The 20,796-nt window shown below is 43.6% G+C and overlaps 3 protein-coding genes across 5 annotated transcripts in view; 1 reads left to right on the top strand and 2 right to left on the bottom strand.

Moving 5' to 3' along the window:
- The window catches only part of IQCF3 (IQ motif containing F3), a 56,670-nt gene extending 52,433 nt beyond the window's left edge, over nt 1–4,237 (bottom strand). Inside the window, exon 1 of the mRNA XM_054245694.2 lies at nt 4,159–4,237. The gene's annotated coding sequence lies outside the window, so the exon portion shown is untranslated. The remainder of the gene's footprint in view (nt 1–4,158) is intronic.
- LOC100409913 (IQ domain-containing protein F5-like) overlaps nt 1–18,600 on the bottom strand; it is a 60,829-nt gene extending 42,229 nt beyond the window's left edge. Inside the window, exon 1 of one of the 2 annotated variants that reach the window (XM_035275688.3) lies at nt 18,405–18,600. The gene's annotated coding sequence lies outside the window, so the exon portion shown is untranslated. Of the gene's footprint in view, nt 1–4,077; nt 4,238–18,404 lie in introns of those variants that run through there. The other variant, XM_078351051.1, reaches the window with a different exon arrangement.
- A 68-nt stretch (nt 18,601–18,668) lies between these two features.
- Nucleotides 18,669–19,947, top strand: IQCF6 (IQ motif containing F6). 2 transcript variants are annotated; one of them, XM_017964690.3, is made up of 2 exons: nt 18,669–18,792; nt 18,936–19,944. In XM_017964690.3, exons 1-2 carry the CDS (start codon nt 18,688–18,690, stop codon nt 19,302–19,304), a joined length of 474 nt encoding a protein of 157 aa, XP_017820179.2. In that variant the 5' UTR covers nt 18,669–18,687; the 3' UTR covers nt 19,305–19,944. The 2 variants fall into 2 exon arrangements, with proteins under 2 accessions (XP_017820179.2, XP_035131584.1); XM_035275693.3 differs by having other exon boundaries at nt 18,676–18,792; nt 18,940–19,947.
- Nucleotides 19,948–20,796: the final 849 nt, after the last annotated feature.

Genomic DNA, 20,796 nt, shown 5'->3' with positions numbered 1-20,796 from the left:
GCTTGTGGACTCCTTCGTTCCTTTTAAGGTTTAAATTATATCTTGTTGTGATAGTTTTCTTTGATTGGAAATTTGCCTGATACATCTTTTTTCTACCCTTTTGTTTTCAAACTTCCTGTGTTACTTTGTTTTAGATATATCTCTTACAAACATTATCTAGGTCTATTTAATGTAATCTGTCCAACTGCTTTCTAATGAGCACGTTTAGCTCATTGAACTTATTGTGATTACTGATCTATTTGGAAACTTATTTCAACCTTCGTCTGAAGATTCAGGTCTGTTCCTCCACTGAGAGAGTAGGCTACACAGCAAACTCAAGGCACAACAGACTTCAACCTAGCACTAAGTTTCCTTTGCTCTGTAGAATATGCAGGTCGGAAAACAAGCTACACTCCCCTCAGGAGTCCCAGCAATTACTTAGAATGCAGATTCTGATTCCTCCCTGAACCCCACTTCCACCCACAAGGGGCAAGGAGGGGTGCAAACAACCGCCAGGAATGTGGTCAAGGTGTGTGCGGTTCCCCTTGCCACAGGGAGCCACTGCTTCACGTTTCCACTGGTCTTTTATATCATTCCCGTCACACAGGCACAGCACCAGCATTACAATGTACAGCTCTCCCGGCCCAGAGGCCTCGCAGTAACCACGACAGACCCCCAGTATGCCCAGTATGCAGCCTTCTGTCAAGCACACACAAGAGAAAACTAAGGCCAAGGTCTGACGGAGCCAATCGAGCCACTTCAGACTGATAGTTTATTACTCACGTAGACAGAGAAAGGAAGATTAGGCAAAAGTGCCAGCTCCCTGTGGTTCTTGTCTCACACAACAAAAGGAACAACACGAAAGGGATTCGATAACTACAGGGCAAGTCGTGGGACGCCCTGTTGCTGTTGAGCCAATTCGAGACTGCAGCTATGTGCAGCTGTATTCTGAGAGGCACAAGGCAGAAAGCCCCACACCTCCCCAGAACTAGGGAGGAGATAGGAAACTGTCTCATCACAGCCTCTCAAGGGAGACAAGGGCCTCAGAGCATGCCTTCTGTTCTGGTGGGGATCAAGAAGTGTTCTGCCAAGACTCAGATTCGCTGTGGTTCAAGCCTTCACCTTTGCAGAGCGTGTAGATATATACAAGGTTGCCATGGCAAAGTCATTCCCCTACAACTCCAACCCTTGATGCTCATGTGTCCTACTAAGAATTCTCAGGAACCTGAGCCATCAGATACCCTAATTCATTATACAGATTAGGGCTTGAACAAATGCATTTTGTTTGTCATAGACAACGAGGTGTGTGACCAGAGCAGTGACTCTTAATACGGTGATCAGGCAGACTCAGAGTGCTGACTGCAACCAGGCCTTCCATCCGGAGCCAGGCTCGCTGAATACGTCATGAATCCAGAGACAGTAAGAGGTATTGGCACCAGCACACACCCCACCTCAACTAGCCAGCAGGAAGCCCAGGACAGCACCATTGCCACTTACACCACAAAGTTCAGAATGATTCGTAGACTGTAAAAAAAAAAAAAATACAAAAGAATCTAACAACAACAAAATGAGGCTAAAAGGAATCATATCAGTGTCCAAAAAGGTTAATCTTGTTTTGTCATCTCCAGTGGAGGCTGTTTCTTTCTGGCTGTTGGGAGGTTTTGAGAGTTTTTAGATTAAGATTCTTCAATGAAGAGTGGTAGTCACAGGTTTGGGTTAAGTGGGCCTGGTGCCCTGCAGACAGGAGCTGAAAGAGACAGATGGTCCCTTCCTCCACCTCTGACGTCCAGGGTCCAAAGTGCTCTCTCTCACCGGCTTAGTTCAGCCAGAATCCGTTCCAGCAGGTTCTCCCCTCTGTACCTCAAACTCGCCTAGAACACCTCGCACCTCGTGGTTCTGCAGCAGAAGCACCTCAGGTGTTGTTACCTCATTTTCATGGTCTGACTCTTTCCAGGAAAATGGTTTCAGAGAAAACCTGAAAATCGCCTTTAGAAGCAGGGAAGGATGCAGGAAAGGTCTAGGCCTGCTTTGCCCTTGACTCACAAGGTCCTTTCTCACTGCTGGAAAATCTTCAACCATTCTCTCCAGAGATTTCATATCTGGAGGCCACATGCTTCTGACACCAGCCCCCATCCCTCTCCCTGTCCCTTACTCGGCTCTGTCGCACCAGCCTCCTCCGTGTTCTTCAAACATGCTGGCCATGTTCCTGCTTTGGTGCCTTGATGTCTGACTGTCTCCCAGATGTCTGCTCAACCTCCTTCACGTCTTAGTGAAGTTTTCTCTTACCACAGAAAAAATCGAGACCTCCTCTCCATGTCAGAATACTCTGTCTCTCTTGCCTGATTGATTTTTCTCCATAACAAGTATTACCATCTCAACATTCTCTATATCACTGTTCCTTAAGTTCAGGAATCTTGCCTGCCCTTTTCACTGTTAGGAGCCCAGCCCCTACAACAGTGTCTGGCACATACTGGTGCTCAATAAATAAGCATTGAATGAATATATTTGGCATAAGCCAGTTAAACAAGCCTCACCCACACCCTCAGCCCAGGCTACTCAGCCTTAGGTCACAGACAAATGCCTGCCCTTGGTCACAGAGCCTAGTCATGGATTCCAAGCAACACTAGCTCAAAACTTTTATTCAAAGGTTTTTTCATTGATTCAAAACTTATTGAACTGTGCTATGTGTCAGGTACTGTTATTGGCATTTTTTTAAAGAAAACAATAAAACAGGCAAAGCCCTCCCCACATAATGGTCACATTCTGGTAAGAGAGACAGACCAATATATGTGCTTTCCACGCAGAGAGATGGTCATTTGTGACTGTGCTGCACTGACAAAGCATTTATGGATCACACTGTCTAGTGATAACAATACTAAGCCTTACCAGCACAGGCAAGGGGATTAAAAAGATTTCCACAAAAAGCCCTAGGCTGAAATGCACAAGCAAGAAACCCTGGTGCTGATATTTTTCTTTCCCCTAGAGGGAGCTCCTCATCAGCCAAATTAAGATACCGTGGAAATGCTTTTAGAAAACAGATGTTTTGAAATGTTTCCTTCTTTATGTGATTGTGTTGCCAAAAGGAATGTGGCCCACTCATAAGAACTCTCTCAGCTGAACACTTAAAACTTTGGAAATAGAATTTCCTCACCTTAGAAAATCATTGTATTGGTTTTGGACCCATTTGTTAGAAATAGAAAAATGCAACAACTTCTGACTGGTTTATAGTACAGCTGATTATCATTAAGGAATATGAAATTTTTTCCACCAGACTTCAATGAAAATCTTTGCATAACTGTCAGATGCGACTGGAAAGTGAATGCCTTGAGTTAGAAGGCAGAGCCCAACATGCCATCTTCCCTCTGCATTGCAGGTCTCTGTGAGGGTCTCTTCCAGTTTCAACAGCCATTACAATCAACATCAAGGAACTGAGTTTAAACCAGACCAACAGGTCACTGGCGGACAAAAGGTTAAACCTTGACTCTCCCATGCCTCCTCCCTCCCCAACAAAAAGCATAAGAGGAAAATCTAACCACCTAGTCAAAGATCATCAATAGACAGTTCATAGAAAACAAAATAGCTGGGGAAAGAAAAGACTCTGAACATATGCAAGGATGCTCAACTCACCCATGAAAAGATAAAGAAACAGACTGATAACGGGTCCTTTGTGTTGGAAGGATGGAGAGGAACATGCAGTGCTATACGCTGTTGCTCAGAATGGAACCTGGCAAAATTTCTTTGGATAGCAATTTGACAATAGCCATCAAAACTGAAAATACACAGACCCCTTGATCTAGCAATTCTACTGTAGGAATTTTTCTAACCAAAAACATTCCCAAAAGTTGGCACCCACTTAACACTAAAATAAGACTAGAACAGTGCAAGAAGAGAAAACTATCAGCCAATCTGATTTATGAACACAAGTATAAATGCTAACAAACCGAATTCAACGGTGATTTCAGATACTGCTTGAATGAGTAGGATTTACTCTACAAATGTAAATATATTAGTCATTGATCTTAACTACAAACAACATAAACAGATTCATATTTATTTAGGCAGAATATAAGTGTATTGAAACAATATTTAGTAGCTCACCAAATTGTCAGAAAGTCCAGGCTCAGAAAACAGGCAGATCAAAGAGAAGTCATGCACCCAGAACCACGGAAAACATCATACCACAGAATCAGCCTGCTGAGGATCCCAGCACCAGCACAGGGCATGCCATCCTTGTTCTCTGGATCCCAAGCTATAGACTGAAAGTTCTCAGCATGTAAATTTGATTGGTTAAACCTGGTCACATGTCTGTCCCAGCAGCCAAGGGAGCTGGGAAAGTGAGAAACTGGTATTTTCAGTTCTATAATTAGAGGCAGGCTGTTTCCCACCCAGATAGGTAAGAAGGGGAGTCCCCAGACATGGGGAAAGGGCTCAGGTGTGTTGGGCTTAGGAAACAACACTCCCAAAGTATTGCTATTCAGCGCACCAAGCACCTTGAATGAAAGACTATCACAAGGCCTCCCAAACTGCCTCAGAATCAAGGTCTCTGATCTTCCCTTGTTTCTCCCTGCAAGTGCAGGAAGGAACTCTCTGAGGTTCCTTTATCTGACTGAGGGAAGTTTTTTTTTAAAGAAACACAATTGCCTTCAATCCACTGTTTGAAATCAAATTTAAAAGGGATACTCACTGAAGAAGAAATTAAAGATCATCTGCATAAGCAGACTTTTCATCTGTTCTGAGGGGTGTCACCAAGAGACTTTATCTGCCTAAGAAGACGACCTTTGTTTGCAATGCATTTCCACCCCTCACCTTCCTACAGCCACCAGCCCTCCTGGAGCCTAGAAGAACTTTGCCTTCAGCTATTGTTTGTGCTTCAGGCTCATTCATCGTTCTTAAAAATCATTTACTCTTCCTCTAAAATTGTCTACATCCTCCACTTTCCTCTCCCATATGAAGAGGGTATTTAAGCTTCCACTGTCTGACTTTTCTTTGAGTTTCATACTTGTATGATTCCCATGTGCTTGCATGCTAATATATTTGTATGCCTCTTCTCCTGTTAATCTGTGTCAGTCTGTTTCAGCAGACTCAATTATCAAAACTTCAGAGAGAAAGTTTAAACTTCCCTGAAGGTGTCAGGTAGCCTAAAATCTGGCTAAAGTCCACCACTGTGAGGAGGTTTCCATAGGAAAAATATATTGATATAATTTACCGTATTAACAGATCAAAGAGGAAAACCATGGAAATCCTCCCTGCTTGAAGCTGCCTTTGCAAAAATTATAACTGAGAAAATTCTGACAGTGAAAGAGATCTGACCTAACTCACTCCATCTTGCTTCTAACCTCCAAGCTGTTCTTGTTCATTCCTGGGCATAGGCTAAACTAACTTTGGGAGGAATTTAGTTTATAGTTTAATTTTGAAACAAAGATGGTAACAGCCCTTTCCCAAAACAAACCCCCTTCCTGCCTGGAGACTAGACTGCCTATGCAGGACTAAATGAATTAGCCACAAGAGTCAAGCATCTCCATCCTTCCAACACAAAGGACCCGTTATCAGTCTGTTTCTTTATCTTTTCATGGGTGAGTTGAGCATCCTTGCATATGTTCAGAGTCTTTTCTTTCCCCAGCTGTTTTGTTTTCTAGGAACTGTTTATTGATGATCTTTGACTAGGTGGTTAGATTTTCCTCTTATGCTTTTGTTGGGGAGGGAGGAGGCATGGGAGAGTCAAGGTTTAGGAGTCAAGCAGCTAGAGGCGACAAGATTATGAACCTCCCCAAATTGCCCCTGGAGATAACTTCACTGTTGTAAAACCTAATATCAGTGCTTGAAATATTTTCAGACCCTGTACCTGATGGATCAGTTGGCACCACCCAGATCAGTTAACTGGTTCATTTGGTCTTGTGGCCTCGACACCCAGAAACTAACACAGCACAAGAGAATAGCTTCGACTCCCTATGATTTCATCTCCAATCTGACCAATCAGTGCTCCCTACTTGCTAACGCCCCTATCCACCAAATTATGCTTAAAACCCCCTATCCGCAAGCTTTCAGGGAGACTGATTTGAGTACTAATAAAACTCAAGTCTCCTGCAGAGCCAGCTCTGGGTGAATTTAACTCTTTCTCTATTGCAGTTCCCGTCTTGATATTGGCTCTGTCTAGACAGCAGGCAAAAAGAACCCACTAGGTGGTTACATGCTGTTATTAAAAAGAAAAGCATTTAATAAACATCTTGATTAAAAAAACAATTAGCACACAAGAGTGGAAGGAAACGTGTTTAATTTGCTAAGGCTACATAAAATGAAACTCCTGCTAATATCCTCGCTGGTGGGAAAGCATAAGAAACATCCCCATTAAAATCAGAGGGAAACATGGTGCCGCTCTCCACAGTGCTTTCCAACACTGTACTTGAGTCTTTGTGCAACAGCGGAAGGAAGGAAGGAAGGAAGGAAGGAAGGAAGGAAGGAAGGAAGGAAGGAAGGAGGAGGAGGGAGGGAGGGAGGGAGGGAGGGAGGGAGGGAGGAGAAGGAGGGAGAGAGGAGAGGGAGGGAGGGACAGAGGAAGGGAACATGGACAATATAAAAGGAAAGCACAAAGCCTCCTGATAAGCTGAATATATGCTGAAAATGCTGCTTATGAAGTTCAGCAGCCGGCTGGACGCGGTGGCTCACACCTATAATCCCAGGACTTTGGGAGGCCGAGGGGGGTGGATCACAAGGTCAAGAGATCAAAGACCCTCCTGGTCAACAAGGTGAAACCCCGTCTCTACTAAAAATACAAAAAATTAGCTGGGCATGGTGGCGTGTGCCTGCAGTCCCAGCTACTCGGGAGGCTGAGGCAGGAGAATTGCTTGAACCCAGGAGACGGAGGTTGCGGTGAGTCAAGATCATGCCATTGCACTCCAGTCTGGGTAACAACAGCAATATTCTGTCTCAAAAAAAAAAAAGTTCAGCAGCCAATCTGAATAAAACTCTGAGAAAAACTAGAATAGAAAGAAACCGCTAAAAACTAAAGACTAGATCGTTGGGGTTTTTTTGTTTTTTGTTTTTTTAAGGCAAGGAGCATTCTCAATGGTTTTTTTTTTTTTTTTTTTTTTTTTAAAGATGCTGTGGGGGCAGGCAGGAGGAGGGGTGGTGGCGGCAGGCACAATGGCACTCACCTGTAATCCCAGAGCTATGGAAGGCCCAGGAGGGAAGAGTGTGTGAGGCCCCGAGCTCAAAGAATTCACCACTGCACTCCAGCCTGGATGACAGAGCACCATCTCCATTAAAAAGCCATTTGCATTAAAATTAGGAACCTGACAAGGATGCCTTCTGCTATCACTATATATATATTATGGTCATGATTCCAGCAAATGTAACAGGATGGCAAAATGAAAACATTAGAATACATTTTGCAAAGAAGATAAAAATTATTTCTTTCCGCTGCTGATATAATAATGTACCTAGAATATACACCTACTATGTACCCATAAAAATAAAAAATAATAATAAAGTACCTAGAAATCCAAGATAATCTAATGAGGACAAAACAGTCTATGAGAATTAATAGAGAATTTGGTATGTGACCTAACAAAAAATAAATACACAAAAATTCATAGTGTTTCTCTGTATTACCGTAGGAAAATAAAGAATGAATTGGATAAAATATCCCATCCATCATACCCCCCAAAAACCCACAACTGTTAAATACTTGGGAATCAATTAAATATGGAACCTGTATGAAGTAACCTATAGGTCAAGTTAAAAGGCAAAAAACAGGATCTGAAAGACATCTTTGGATGGTAAGACTATTAACATATCCTCTGAGAGAGAGAATAGATTATGATAATGAATATATAATTAATACAATCCTAAATAAAATACCAATGGAATTGAATCATACAAAATGGTACAAAGGCATATCTCTCAAAACAAATATCCAGTTACCAAGAAATCATTAATAAAGAATAGCCAGGGGGCCAGCGTGGTGGCTCGCGCCTGTAATCCCAACACTTTGGGAAGTCGAAGTGAGTGGATCAGCTGAGGTCAGGAGTTTGAGACCAGCCAGGCCAACATGGCGAAACTCCGTCTCTACTAAAAATACAAAAATTAGCCAGGCACAGTGGCATATACCTGTAATCCCAGCTACTCTGGAGGCTGAGGCAGGAGAATCACTTGATCCCAGGAGGCAGAGGTTGTGGTGACCCTCGACTGACTGTGCCACTGCACTCCAGCCTGGGTGACAGAGCCAGACTCCATCTCAAAAAAAAAAAAAAAAAAAGAATAGCCAAGGGGCCCAGACTTAGCACTCTAAAGTAACTGAAGTGACTGGTCCCCAAATAGCAGGAGTAGACATACAAATTATCTGAACAGAATGGAAAAACAAAAAGAAATAGATCCCAACTAATATGGAAATTTAATAAATGATAAAGGTGGTATTTAAATTTTATGCAAAAATCCCAGCTTCTTTAATAAATGGTGGGTCCGTCTAGAAAAATAAAGTTGGACCCCTCACCCCTCAACACATATCAACCTTCATTCCTGGTAGACTAAAATCTAACTGGAAAAACAACTCCTGAGGTGGTTGACTCCCAGTTCCCAGTCAACCAGTCCCAGCACACTGCATGGCCCATCCTTGACAAGATGGTCAGGCAATGAGATCTGGGCCAGGATCTCAGACCCGTCCAAGGACACTTGGAAGAGAGGGGGCCCCACGTCTTAAAGCCCTTGTCCCAGTTCCTGGGCTGTCCAACTTGGGTGTGTAGCAGCAGCAACAGCCAGGAGTTGCCTGCCAGCTGGTGGACTCAAGCGAGTCCTTCCACACCCTAAGTATAGTTTATAGTCTACAGCAGGGGTCCGCAACCCCAGGCCAGGGACCAGTAGCTGTCTGTGGCCTGTTAGGAACAGGGCTGCACAGCAGAGGGTGAGCAGCAGGTGAGCTTTACGGCCTGAGCTCGGCCTCCTGTCAGATCAGCTGCATTAGATTCCCATAGGAGCTCGAACCCTATTGTGAACTGCATGTAGGGATCTAGGTTGCACGCTCCTTATGAGAATCTTATGCCTGATGCTCTGAGGTGGAACAGTTTCAGTTTCACACCCCCAACCCCATCCATGGAAAAATTGTTTTCCATGAAACCAGTCCCTAGTGCCAAAATGGTTGGGGACCACTAGTCTTCTCCTTCCTGATACCACCACACATCACCTGGCAGGCCTCCCCTGGTGCAGAGCTCAGCAGACAACGGAGCCCTCCTCTTGCTGATGTTATCTCATTTCCACATAGTTTCTCTCACTATAATTCTATAACTGTGGGGGTTGGGATACCGGTGCCAGAGTAACCGGGCAAGGAGTTTGTGAGAGAGGGCAGCTCCACATGCAACCTCCATCTGGACCTTGGCTCCCTCGCTCTTGTGGTTAACAGAAGACAAACCATTCTACCTGCTGCCTGCGCCCTACCTATTTTCTGTCTTTCACCTTAAGACTCTAGCTGATGGCCATAGTTTCTCCTGGATGTCCTAATTAACTTTCTTGATGTTTTCCTTTCTTCCCTTTTACTAGATTTTACCTGTGATCAATATTTCCCTCTCCACAAAGCTTGAGACAATACTGTATGACTTGTAGGTTTGAGAGAACTTTCTAGTTCAGACAGGAAACACAAAATCTAGGAAAGAGACTGAAATGCTTCACTGGCAAAAGATATTTTCATAAACAAAGGTTAAAGAACAGAAAGGAGAAGTGCAAACAAATGACAGAGAAACAGTTTGAATGCCTGCAGAGTTGTCCCGGTTAACAAAACTACAACCCAACAGAAAAATGGCCAAAATAATACAAATAGAAGAGCAAATATATATTAGATTGTGTAAAAGTAATTGCGGTTTTTGCCATTGAAAGTAATGGCAAAAACAGGCCAGGCAAGGTGACTCAAGCCTGTAATCTCAGCACTTTGGGAGGCTGAAGCAGGCAGAACACCTGAAGTCAAGAGTTCGAGACTATCCTGGCCAACATGGTGAAACCCCATCTCTACTAAAGATACAAAAGTTAGCCAGGCATGGTGGCCAATGCCTGTAATCCCAGCTACTCGGGAGGCTGAGGCAAGAGAATCACTTGAACCTGGGAAGCGGAGGTTGCAGTGACCCAAGATTGCACCACTACACTCCAGCCTGGGCGACAGAGCAAGACTGTCTCAACAACAAAAAAAGTAATGGCAAAAACCACAATTACTTTTGCACCAACCTAACATTATCAATAAACATATGAAAGTATGCCCAATCCTCCAGTAGCAACAGAAATGTAAAATAAAGTTACTATATTACTTTACACCCTTTAGACTAAAAAAGAATCTGTAAGTGTGATAATGCCCACTGTTGGCAGAGACGCATGGTGTTCTCATACACTATGGTTGGTGGAATTATGGCTTTCTAAAGGGGCAGTTTAGCATCATTTATTGAAATTTAATAGACCCATACCCTCCATACCCTTTGGCTCATAAGCCACGCTTTCCTGTGAGAAGCCCTGAATGTTAACATTGTAATATTGAGGTACAGGGGTTCAGGGTGCTCTCAGCTCCCCTGAGTGAACGTTTCTCCACGTTCTTGGTCTCCTGCGCTCTCGAGAATGAGAGAGGGGACGACTGCACAGTGCTCAGTAAATGCAGGACTCAAAAGCGTTTGTAGAAAGTGATTTATTTAAAGAGAGAGAAACAGGAGGAGGAGAGAAAAAGAAACAGCTAACTCTCACACTGAGTGAGAGAATCCAGAAAGATGGAATCCAGGAGAGGAAAGCAGCTTCCACGAGAGTGTTAGGAAATAAAGAGAAATGGAGTTTAGGAGGGGAAGACAGGCTTCCACTAGAGAGTGTGGAAGGGGACTCCAGAGGGAAAATCCAGGAGAGAGAAAGACGGCTTCCATGAAGGGAGAGTTCGTGGAAGGGGACCCAAACATGGAGTCCGAAGGGGTGTGGAAGAAGGGGACTTTTAACCTGGGAGGAACCCCCACCTTCTCTAAGACCCCGGGCCAATGAAAGGAATTCCTTGGAACTGCCACAGGAGTGATTGACTCTTAGTTTCTCCCCGCACCTGTGAAACTTGAACCATTAAATCTCCCAGACTGAGAGAGATGGGAGGGGTGCATGGCGCTAGGAAGTTCTTGCCCTTAAAACTACGCCCCCTCGTGGACCCGAAAAGAGAACACCTTCCCTCAGCATCAGTGTGTGATGACACACGAGAAAGACATTTATGCCACACAATACGTAGGAGCGAATAAAAATGATGAACAAAAGAATACCCATCGGTAAGGGAATGGAGGACTAAATAGTGGTACTTCCATTCCTTGGAGTATTAATTGTCAATAAAAAGAATGGTTAGATCTATACCATTGGTTTTATCAATGGTTATATCTATATCTGATATAGATACCAGATATTACCAATGGTTATATCTATATCTGATATCTATCAGATATCACCAAATATCTGATTTGGTGATATTTCCAGAACATATTGTGACATGAGGAAAGCAACATATATATATATATTTTTGAGACGGAGTTTCGCTCTTGTTATCCAGGCTGGAGTGCAATGGCGCGATCTCGGCTCACCGCAACCTTCACCTCCTGGGTTCAGGCAATTCTCCTGCCTCAGCCTCCTGAGTAGCTGGGATTACAGGCACGCACCACCATGCCCAGCTAATTTTTTGTATTTTTAGTAGAAACGGGGTTTCACCATGTTGACCAGGATAGTCTCGATCTCTTGACCTCGTGATCCACCCGCCTTGGCCTCCCAAAGTGCTGGGATTACAGACGTGAGACACCGCACCCGACCGCAACATACATTTTTTAAATGCTCTTATTTGTATAGCAAAGACAATACCCATACCTGTAAAATAGACTGATGGCTAGGTATGATTATGTGAGCAGTAAAGAAAGCTATGACAGGACACACAGCGGGTGTAAATGCTCGGAGGGAGGAAGGGCAGGTAATGAGGGGTGAGTGGGGAAAGAGGACAGGGAGAAAAGGAATCAAGAGAGGATAAATATTAAGAAGGTATTTTCAGAGTGAACCTGAACAAGAGGTCTAGAGCAATGTGGAGCCATCCCAGCCCAGACCGCATGGAACAAACCCAGTATGGAAGACACTGAAGATGCCCTTAACTGTTCCTGTACCATCTCTTCCCACCCTCTTGGAAGGTCTGCTACCAGGTGCTTACAGAGGAGGAACTGGAGACTTATTCCAGAACTTTTTTGTTTCATGCGTAATAGTATGTGAGTGTACATGAAAACTCTATAGGACTTCCACTTCTAGCCTAGATGAAGTAGCAGGAACCTGACTTACCCTCCTGCTTGAAACAACCAAAACAACAACAACAAAACCCAGATATATATAAAGCAGCACTTCTTAAGACACTGGTAATTAGGCAACAAAGAACGGTGATCCCTGAGAGACAGGACACAAGCACAATGAATCCCATGGACTTGAGAGTTTCCTGGCAATAGCACAGGGAAGAAGAGATCAGACAGGGCCTGGCAGATGCCCTGAATTAAAGAAGCTGGAAGTTCAGGGAAACTGAGTAGGCTGGAACTCACAATGCACACTATAAGAGAGAGACAGCTACAGAGAGAGAAATTTGCAGATCTTCAGAAGGTTCCCCTTGAGTATCCAGCACAGCACCAATCAGCATATGCGCAGGAGGAAACTACCTGAGACCAGGGAAAGAACCACTAGCAATACTTACCCAGTGCCTACACAGGGTTAGGAATAGTGCCTATTTCCACCAGCCAGAACAGGAAAACCTCACGGTTCATGGGGCATTAGATAGAATATTCAGAATGCTTTTCCCTTAGTAGTGGGGAGTAATTAACCTAAGACTAAACATGATTCTCGCCTTGCCTAACGAGGTTTAGAAGCAATATCCAAAATGATCAAACTGTTTCCAAGTAACTTAACTGCACTCTGAAGAAAAAAACAGGAATATTTATAGGAATATAAAAATATCCAGCATCCATCAAAAACATTCTCAATGTCTGGCATCCAATAAAAAAATTACCAGGCACGCAAGGAAACAGGAAAATACAACCCATAATGAGGGAGGAAATCAGCCAGCCAAAACTGACCTAGATATCAGAATTAGAAGACAAAGACTTTAAGACAATTACTACAACTGCATTCTGTGTGGCAAAAAAGTTAAATAGAAGAGACATGGAAAATATTTAAAAGACCCAAACTGAACTTCTAGAGATGAAAGATACAATGTCTCAGATGAAAAATGCAACTGGCAGGATCAACAGATTAATGTGGCAGAAGAAAATATTAGGAAACTTGAAGATGTAATAATAGAAACTATTCAAACTTAATACATAAAGAATAGCGATTTTTTTGTTTTTTAGATGGAGTCTCACTCTGTCACCCAGGCTGGAGTGCAGTGGCTCCATCTTGGCTCACCACAACCTCCACCTCCTAGGTTCAAGCAATTCTCCTGCCTCAGCCTCCCAAGTAGCTGGAGTCACAGACATGCATCACCATGCCTGGTGAATTTTTGTATTTTTAGTAGAGACAGGGCTTCACCATGTTGGCCAGGCTGGTCTCGAACTCCTGACCTCAAGTGATCTGCCCACTTCAGCCTCCCAATATGTTGGGATTATAGGCATAAGCCACCACACCTAGCCTAAAAATAATGAATTTTAAAATTGAAGGGAAAGGACATCAGTGAACTGTAGGACATCCTCAAATCACCTAATACACATGCAATTTAAGTCCCAGAGGATAGAGAGAGAAGACAGAAAAATTATCTGCAAAAATAGGGCTTAAAAATTTCCAAATTTGAGGAAAACTACAAACTCACAGATCCAAGAAGCCCAAAGAAAACCAAGCACAAGAAATAAGAAGAAAGCCAGTGAGAACTGAGGCCTCCTGCCATTAGCCATGTGAGTGAACCTGGAGGTGGGTCCTCCAGTCCCAGTCAAGCCTTCAAATGACAGCGGTCCAGCCAGCATTTTCACTGCAACCTCAAGAGAGAACCTGAGATGGAACCACCCAGGTAAGACTCCCTGAATTCCTGACCCACAGAAACTGAGAGGTAATATGTTAGTTGGTTTACACACACCACAGACATACACACACACAAACTTTATAGAATTCCCCCTTTAAAAATAAAAAATAGCAATTTCTATGCTGTACATACTCTGAAAAAAAGGAAAATTATAAAGCAAGTTGATGATAATTTTTACTTTAAGAAATACTCAATAACGGAGTAATGTCAGCATAAAAGGCCAAATAGAGAACTCCAGAGTCCCTCCATGAAAGCAGTAATTACAGTCTGCTGTATTTACTTTATTTAAAAAGGAAAACTACCTGTTTGCAGATAAATAACCTTACTTACAATAAGACATAAAGAAAATTCTAAAGAATGCACAACAAAATCTATTCAAGCTACTAAGCTAATTCAGCAAGGTTGTAGGATACAAGATCAACATACAAAAGTCATGTGTATATCTATACACTAGCAATGAACAACTCAAAAATGAAATTAAGAAAACAATTCCATTTGTAATAGCATCAAAAAGAATAAAATGCTTAGGAATAAATTTAACCAAGCAGATGAAAGACACGTACAATGAAAACTACAAAGCACTGTTGAAAGAAATTAAAGATGTAGATGAATGGAAGATACTCCATGTTTGTGGGTTGGAAGACTACTCCCCAAATGGATCTACAGATTTAATGTAATCCCTGTCAAAATTCCCACTGCCTTTCTTTGCAGAAATGGACTAACTAATCTTAAAGTTCATATGGAATTGCAAGGGTGTAAGAATAGCAAAAATGATCTTGAAAACAAAAAACAAAGTTGGAGGACTCACACTTTTCTTTTCAAAATTTACTACAAAACTGTCATAATCAAGACAGTGTGGTATCTATCCTGGCATTTGGATAGATACAGAGAGAGAGAGAGAGAGACCAGAAATAAAACCGTATATCTATGTTCAATTGATTTTCAACAAGGGTACCAAGACCCAGGGGAAAGAATAGTCTCTTCAACACAGGTGCTAGGACAACTGGATAACCCCATGCAAAAAAATGAAGTTGGATTCTTTCCTCAACATCTACAAGCGTTAATTCAATACTGAGCTAATATCTAAATGTAACCAATAAAACTAAAAAATCCTTACAATAAAACACACAGGTAAATCCTCATGATCTTGGTTTTGGCAGTGAGTTATTAGCTAGGATCCCGAAGCACAAGCAACAAAGAAAAAATAGATAAATTGGACTTGACAAAATTGAAACAAAGACTATTATGTAGAAAGTGAAAAGACAACCTACAGAATGGGAGAAAATATTTTCAAATCATATATCTGATTAGGGTCTGCTGACCATCAGGTATAAAGAATTTCTACAACTCAACCACAAAAAGACAAATAAGCCAATTAGAGCAGACAAAGGGTTTTAACAGACATTTCTCCAAAGAAGGCACACAAATGGCTAACATGTGCTTGAAAAGACACGCAATGTCATTGGTCTTAGGGAAATGAAAATTGTAATCACAATGAGATACCACTTCACACCCAAGATTGCTATAATTTTCCAAAGGAAAATAATAAGTGTTGGTGAGGATGCAGAGATTGGTGAGAATAAAAAATGGCTCAGCTGTGTGAGTTTTGTGCTTCCTTAGAAAGTTAAACGCAGAATTACCATATGACCAAGCAATTTCACTCCTAGGTATGTACCCAAAAGAATTGAAAACAGGTGTTCAAACAAATACTTGTACAAGAATGTTCATAGCAGCACTGTTCACAATCACCAAACAGTGGAAACAACTCACATGCTCATCAACTGAGGAATATACAAACAAAATAGAGTACATCAGACAGTAGAATATTATTCAGCCATAAAAAGGAATGAAGTACTGATACATGCTATGACATGGATGAGCCTTGAAAATGTTACGCTTAGTGAAAGAAGCCAGATACAAAAGGCCCTATATTGTATGATTCCATTTATATGAAATGTCTTTTATAGGCAAATTCATGAAGGCTAAAAAGCAGATTAGTGATTGTCAGGGGCTAGGGTGGGAAAAAGGTAATGGGGAATGACTGTTACTTAATGGGTACAGGGTTTCTTTTTGAAATTAGATAAAATTGGAGGCTAGAATTTTAAAATGGTTAAAACAATCAATTTTATGTTATATGATTTACTTCAATTCATTAAAAAGATATACAGAAACACATTAAAAACAGTATTATGTATTTTTTAGGTACATGGATGTACTGTGTTTACAAATGCACAGTTAAAAACAAAAAAGATAAATGCATAGCTAGTTGTCCAGGATACCCTCCAAGCTGGAACCAGTTATAATACTGATCGTCAGGGTAAAGTTTGAAATGCATAAATTTTTACAAGAATATACTTAAAATGTACATGTTTAATTAAAAATAAGTTATTTTATTAGAAAATTTCTATCAGTATATACACGGTATAAGGTCTAAACGAATAGCTCTGGGGAAAAATTTCATGGGAAATTCCCTTTTCACCTAATGTGTGTCTGTATATTGAAATTTTGGCAACAGAAATATACTATATTTATAATCAGAAAAAATATATATCAAGCAAGAAGAAAAGAAGAGAAAGCTGGAGAAGCAGCAGTAAGGAAATCAAGACAAAGGACTGTGCTCTGGGAAAGCTTAGTAAGATTTAGGGACTTTGCCTTACCCCCCATCCCCATCTGCTGCCACTTTCAACTGCAAAACTGTGAACTCTGGCAGGATTTTCCAGAGACAGCTAAGAAGGTAGACAAGTTATGGAATTATGGTAACTCCCAACCAGGCCCAAATGGGGGAGGGATGGTGGAGTGTGGCATCTTGACCATGGCAACTTGGCCTGGATGGGCTGAGCCCCAGAACACTGGCCACTAAGTGATCCCTTCTGTAGGGCTGGATGCCTAACGGGAGGACTGAGGAAGTGAAGGCTCTTGAGATGGCTGGTTCCAGCACTTTGCTCACCCAGATTGGCAATCATTAATGGAGCAATAGGATCCACTATTTGAGGACTTTAAACATGTTTGGTTTACCAAGCTTGCTTGGTTGACAGTGGGTCCAGAACCTGTAAGATGCCCAGATGAGCAGTACTAGCAATGATATGAGGCAGGAGGATTCTCAAAAACGTATAAACAGAAGCTATGGACAGTGTGTGGCCCTACTAGCTGCAGGCACCCAGGAAACCTTTATGCAGAAAGATGAACAATGAAATGCACGCAAAAGCCAGAGCCAAAATGGCTTCCCAGGTCTCAAAGGACTCCCAGCATCTCTGCATCACCTGTGTGTGCAGTTCCAGTGCTAATTCTGAATCCTAGAAGCATAGCTTTCTGTGAGCTCCCAGGAGATCTGCTTGCACAACATTCTTACAGCGAGGCAGAACAGATCCAGGTTTTGTGGGACCTAAAATGTATCTGGAAGGCCTACTTTAAGAAAAGCACACAAAATCATAGATGTCAAATTAGTGACTATTTAAGATGATAAAAGAAATCATAACAAATTACACATTTTTTAGCTTGGTAAATACCTCAAACATAACATAATATTTCTATGAATTAACTGACACACCTCTATATTTTTCTACATTTTATCTGCATAACTTTTGAATGTTTCTTTATAGGATGATTTTACAACTGCATTTTCTACAGAAATATTACCGACATTTGGGATGCATAAAGCATGTGATTTTTCACACTGACTTCCACGTTGTTCACGGTAGTTCTGCTGGTTGTGCCCTACAATCACAGGAATTTAGATAAATTCTATTCACGAAATTTCCACCAAGAAAAGAAAAAAGTTTGAAATGTTTAAAATTGTATCACTGAGTTGTCAAGTATATTCCTAACAAGAGCGAATTTCAATTTTAATCAGGCATTGATGAGACTTGAATCTTCCACTTACAGTTTTACACGTCTAATAAAAGGAAGAATTTTCTACAGACTGACTTCTGGTTTCATACTCTTCACACTTACTTTTCCTCCCCTGCCCAAACACTTCTGGTACTGGCCCTGGAAGACACATTGTCAGGATAGCAGCGCTTCTGTCCCCGCATCTTCACGCCATGACACAAGGTGAATGAATGAACACCAACAGCAGAATGGCCAGCAAGGATTTCTGTATTCCCAAGCGTGACTGTGAACCACATAAATCTATGCTGTGAAACTAAGTCTATCCCAACTCAGCCTCCCCTTAATCACATGGCAAAAGAGGCTGCCATTCCACACTACTCAACAGGAGGAGAGTGATGGCGTAAGAGGGAAGACAGACAGAGGTCCTCTCCAATTGCAGCTAAAATATCGTGTTTCACAAATTTTATATTATTTCAAAAATATACAGTTGTATGAACACATTGCTTAGGCCCTGACAGGCACCCTGACACTTAAGCTTCAGGAAATCCAAATTGACTATGAGTAGGCTTAAAGTAAAACTCCTTACTTGCAGGTAAGCTGCATGACTCTCTTCACTGCCATCAGGAGGAACAGAAATGCCACTGGGTCTGGGAAATAAACTGAAGGCAGGAGATAAATGGTAGGCTCCAAAAATGGTGGGAATAAATAAAGCAAAGGAGATGCAAGCAAGAGAAGAGGAGAGAGAGATGTGGTTAAAATGTGTGCAGACAGGACCTGAAGAGGTGGAGTCTTGTGTGCAAGTGGGCGGAGTCCAATGATGGAGGTGTGACTAACAGTTGAGGGCGGGGCTAAAGACTAGGGTGGTCTAAATGATAGATAAATGGACCCTAAAAACCAGGGCCATGGATACACAAAATGTGAGTAAGGCCCTTGTAGGAGGGACTTGCCTGACAGAGAACGAACCGTATCTGAAGGTGAGAGGGGGACTGGAAACAAACAAGAAGGCAGAGGCACCTGGGCCGGGCCTTCCTTCCTCCCAAGATCAGAGGTGGGGATAGGAACAGGAGGGGAGAGTGACCCATTGAGCATCTCCCTGTTCTTCCTTCCCCGCAATCAGTTAGAGAAGAGAGCCATAAAGATTCAGTCATGGTGGCGTGGCAACATGGTGCGCCGGACATTACTGCACGCAGCACTCAGAGCCTGGGTCATCCAGTGCTGGTGGAGGTCAATGCAGACCAAGATGTTGGAGCAAAGACGGCGCCTGGCACTAAGACTCTATACCTGCCAGGAGTGGGCGGTGGTGAAGGTGCAGGCACAGGTTCGAATGTGGCAGGCCCGCAGGCGGTTCCTCCAGGCACGCCAAGCAGCCTGCATCATCCAGTCTCACTGGCGCTGGCATGCGAGCCAACAACGAGGCCTGATCCGGGGCCGCTATGAGGTCAGAGCCAGCCGGCTGGAGCTTGACATCGAAATCCTCATGACCTAGGGCTCTGGCAGAGCCAAAGAGGCTGGATCTCTCTTCCAATAAAGACCCTACTGACCACACACTTGCCCTTTGGAGATTAGACTCACCAAGGAGGGCTCAGCCCCTAACTGTTCTGCCTTCCACCCAGAATGATTCCGTGGTGTGGTCTAGAGTACCTGTCCTCAGGTCACCAACCCTAGGCTCCTCTTCCTAACAGGATACCTGGCCAGTCTTGCATCCAAGAGAGACCCCAGGGCCCAAGAGAGATCAAGCACTGATGCCTCAGTCAGCCTGATTTTGGCCCCTTCCACAGTGGAAGTAGGCATTGGGCTTTAGTTTTCTGCAGCCCCTGTCCAGGCATCTCCGTTCAGAGCAGAACATCAAAGAGTCTGGCTGCAGCCAGGGCCAGCTGGGAAGGCCAGGATTCCACAGGCCTGTGCTTGGCAGGGCCCTCAGGGCCAGCAGCATGCTTGGCAGGGAGCCAGGAGGACAGGCCACTTCAGCTGGGCAACAGCAGGACAGACCCTGCGCCTTATGGTGGGGGATGCAGTGGGGGAGCAGCCAGCCAGAGCCAGCCTCTGGGGAAGCCAGAGCAGGAGTTAAGGGCAGCAGCTGTGTCTGCTGCCTCCCCACCCTAGGGCTGCATAAGAAGGCTTCCCTCCCCTCTGCTGGTCACTTCCTGGGAGAACCAGGCATGAGATGGGGGAGGAGAAAGAGACTCAAGGGGTGTGGAAGGATGGTGGTGGGGGTGGCATGGGGGCAGGTAAACAAACAGAGGATGAGGGGTAGGCAGGGGGAAGGGCTGTCCCTCTGCTCCTGGAGGTCACTGGGCACACAGCCTCTAAATCCTACCACTGCCTCAGAAGCAGCCGTGCCCCTCCTCCACCCCCATGTCCCCTCTCTGTCCTCCCCCCAGGCTGCCTCACCCTCTGCTGGCCTGCTTTGGGTTGGTGCTGCTGGGTCACTGCTTTGCTGAGTGTCCTTTTGTCTCTGGGCACCTATGGTGCAACCATCTCTCAGATGGTCTCTCACTGTCTCTGGTTTATCATCCATGGCCAAGGTCCCTCACTCTCAGCCTGTCCCTCAGATGTTTGTGTGAACCTCCATCCCAGAAGCCTGAGGTCTGCAACCCTCTGCAGGCTCTTTCCATGGTAGGCCCTGCACAAGCAATTGGAGGGCCAGTGGGGAGGTGTGCAGGGGTCTTTATGCCTTGTAGCTGGGTGATGCTTTCCTCAATCCGTGTGTGTGTGTGTGTGTGTGTGTGTGTGTGTGTGTGTGTGTATCCAGAACAGCTGTAGCAGGTGTGAGGGTTCAGGGTTCAGCCTGATGCCCATCATCTCCAGTAGCTGCAGGTGGCAGTGAAGCAGCTGGGTACCTGGACTTTCTGACTGAATCCTGCTCTTCCAAGGGAACCCATTCAGGGGCACTGGATACAGCTTTGCCCACCTCCTACTCACAGCAGCAAGTGGCATGAGACTGGATAGGTCTGCAGCTGGGCATAATAGGAATTCTG

The sequence above is a fragment of the Callithrix jacchus genome, chromosome 15 (genome assembly GCF_049354715.1).
Source record: "Callithrix jacchus isolate 240 chromosome 15, calJac240_pri, whole genome shotgun sequence".
Lineage (NCBI taxonomy): Eukaryota > Metazoa > Chordata > Mammalia > Primates > Cebidae > Callithrix > Callithrix jacchus.
This window is presented reverse-complemented; position numbering and strand designations above follow the sequence as displayed.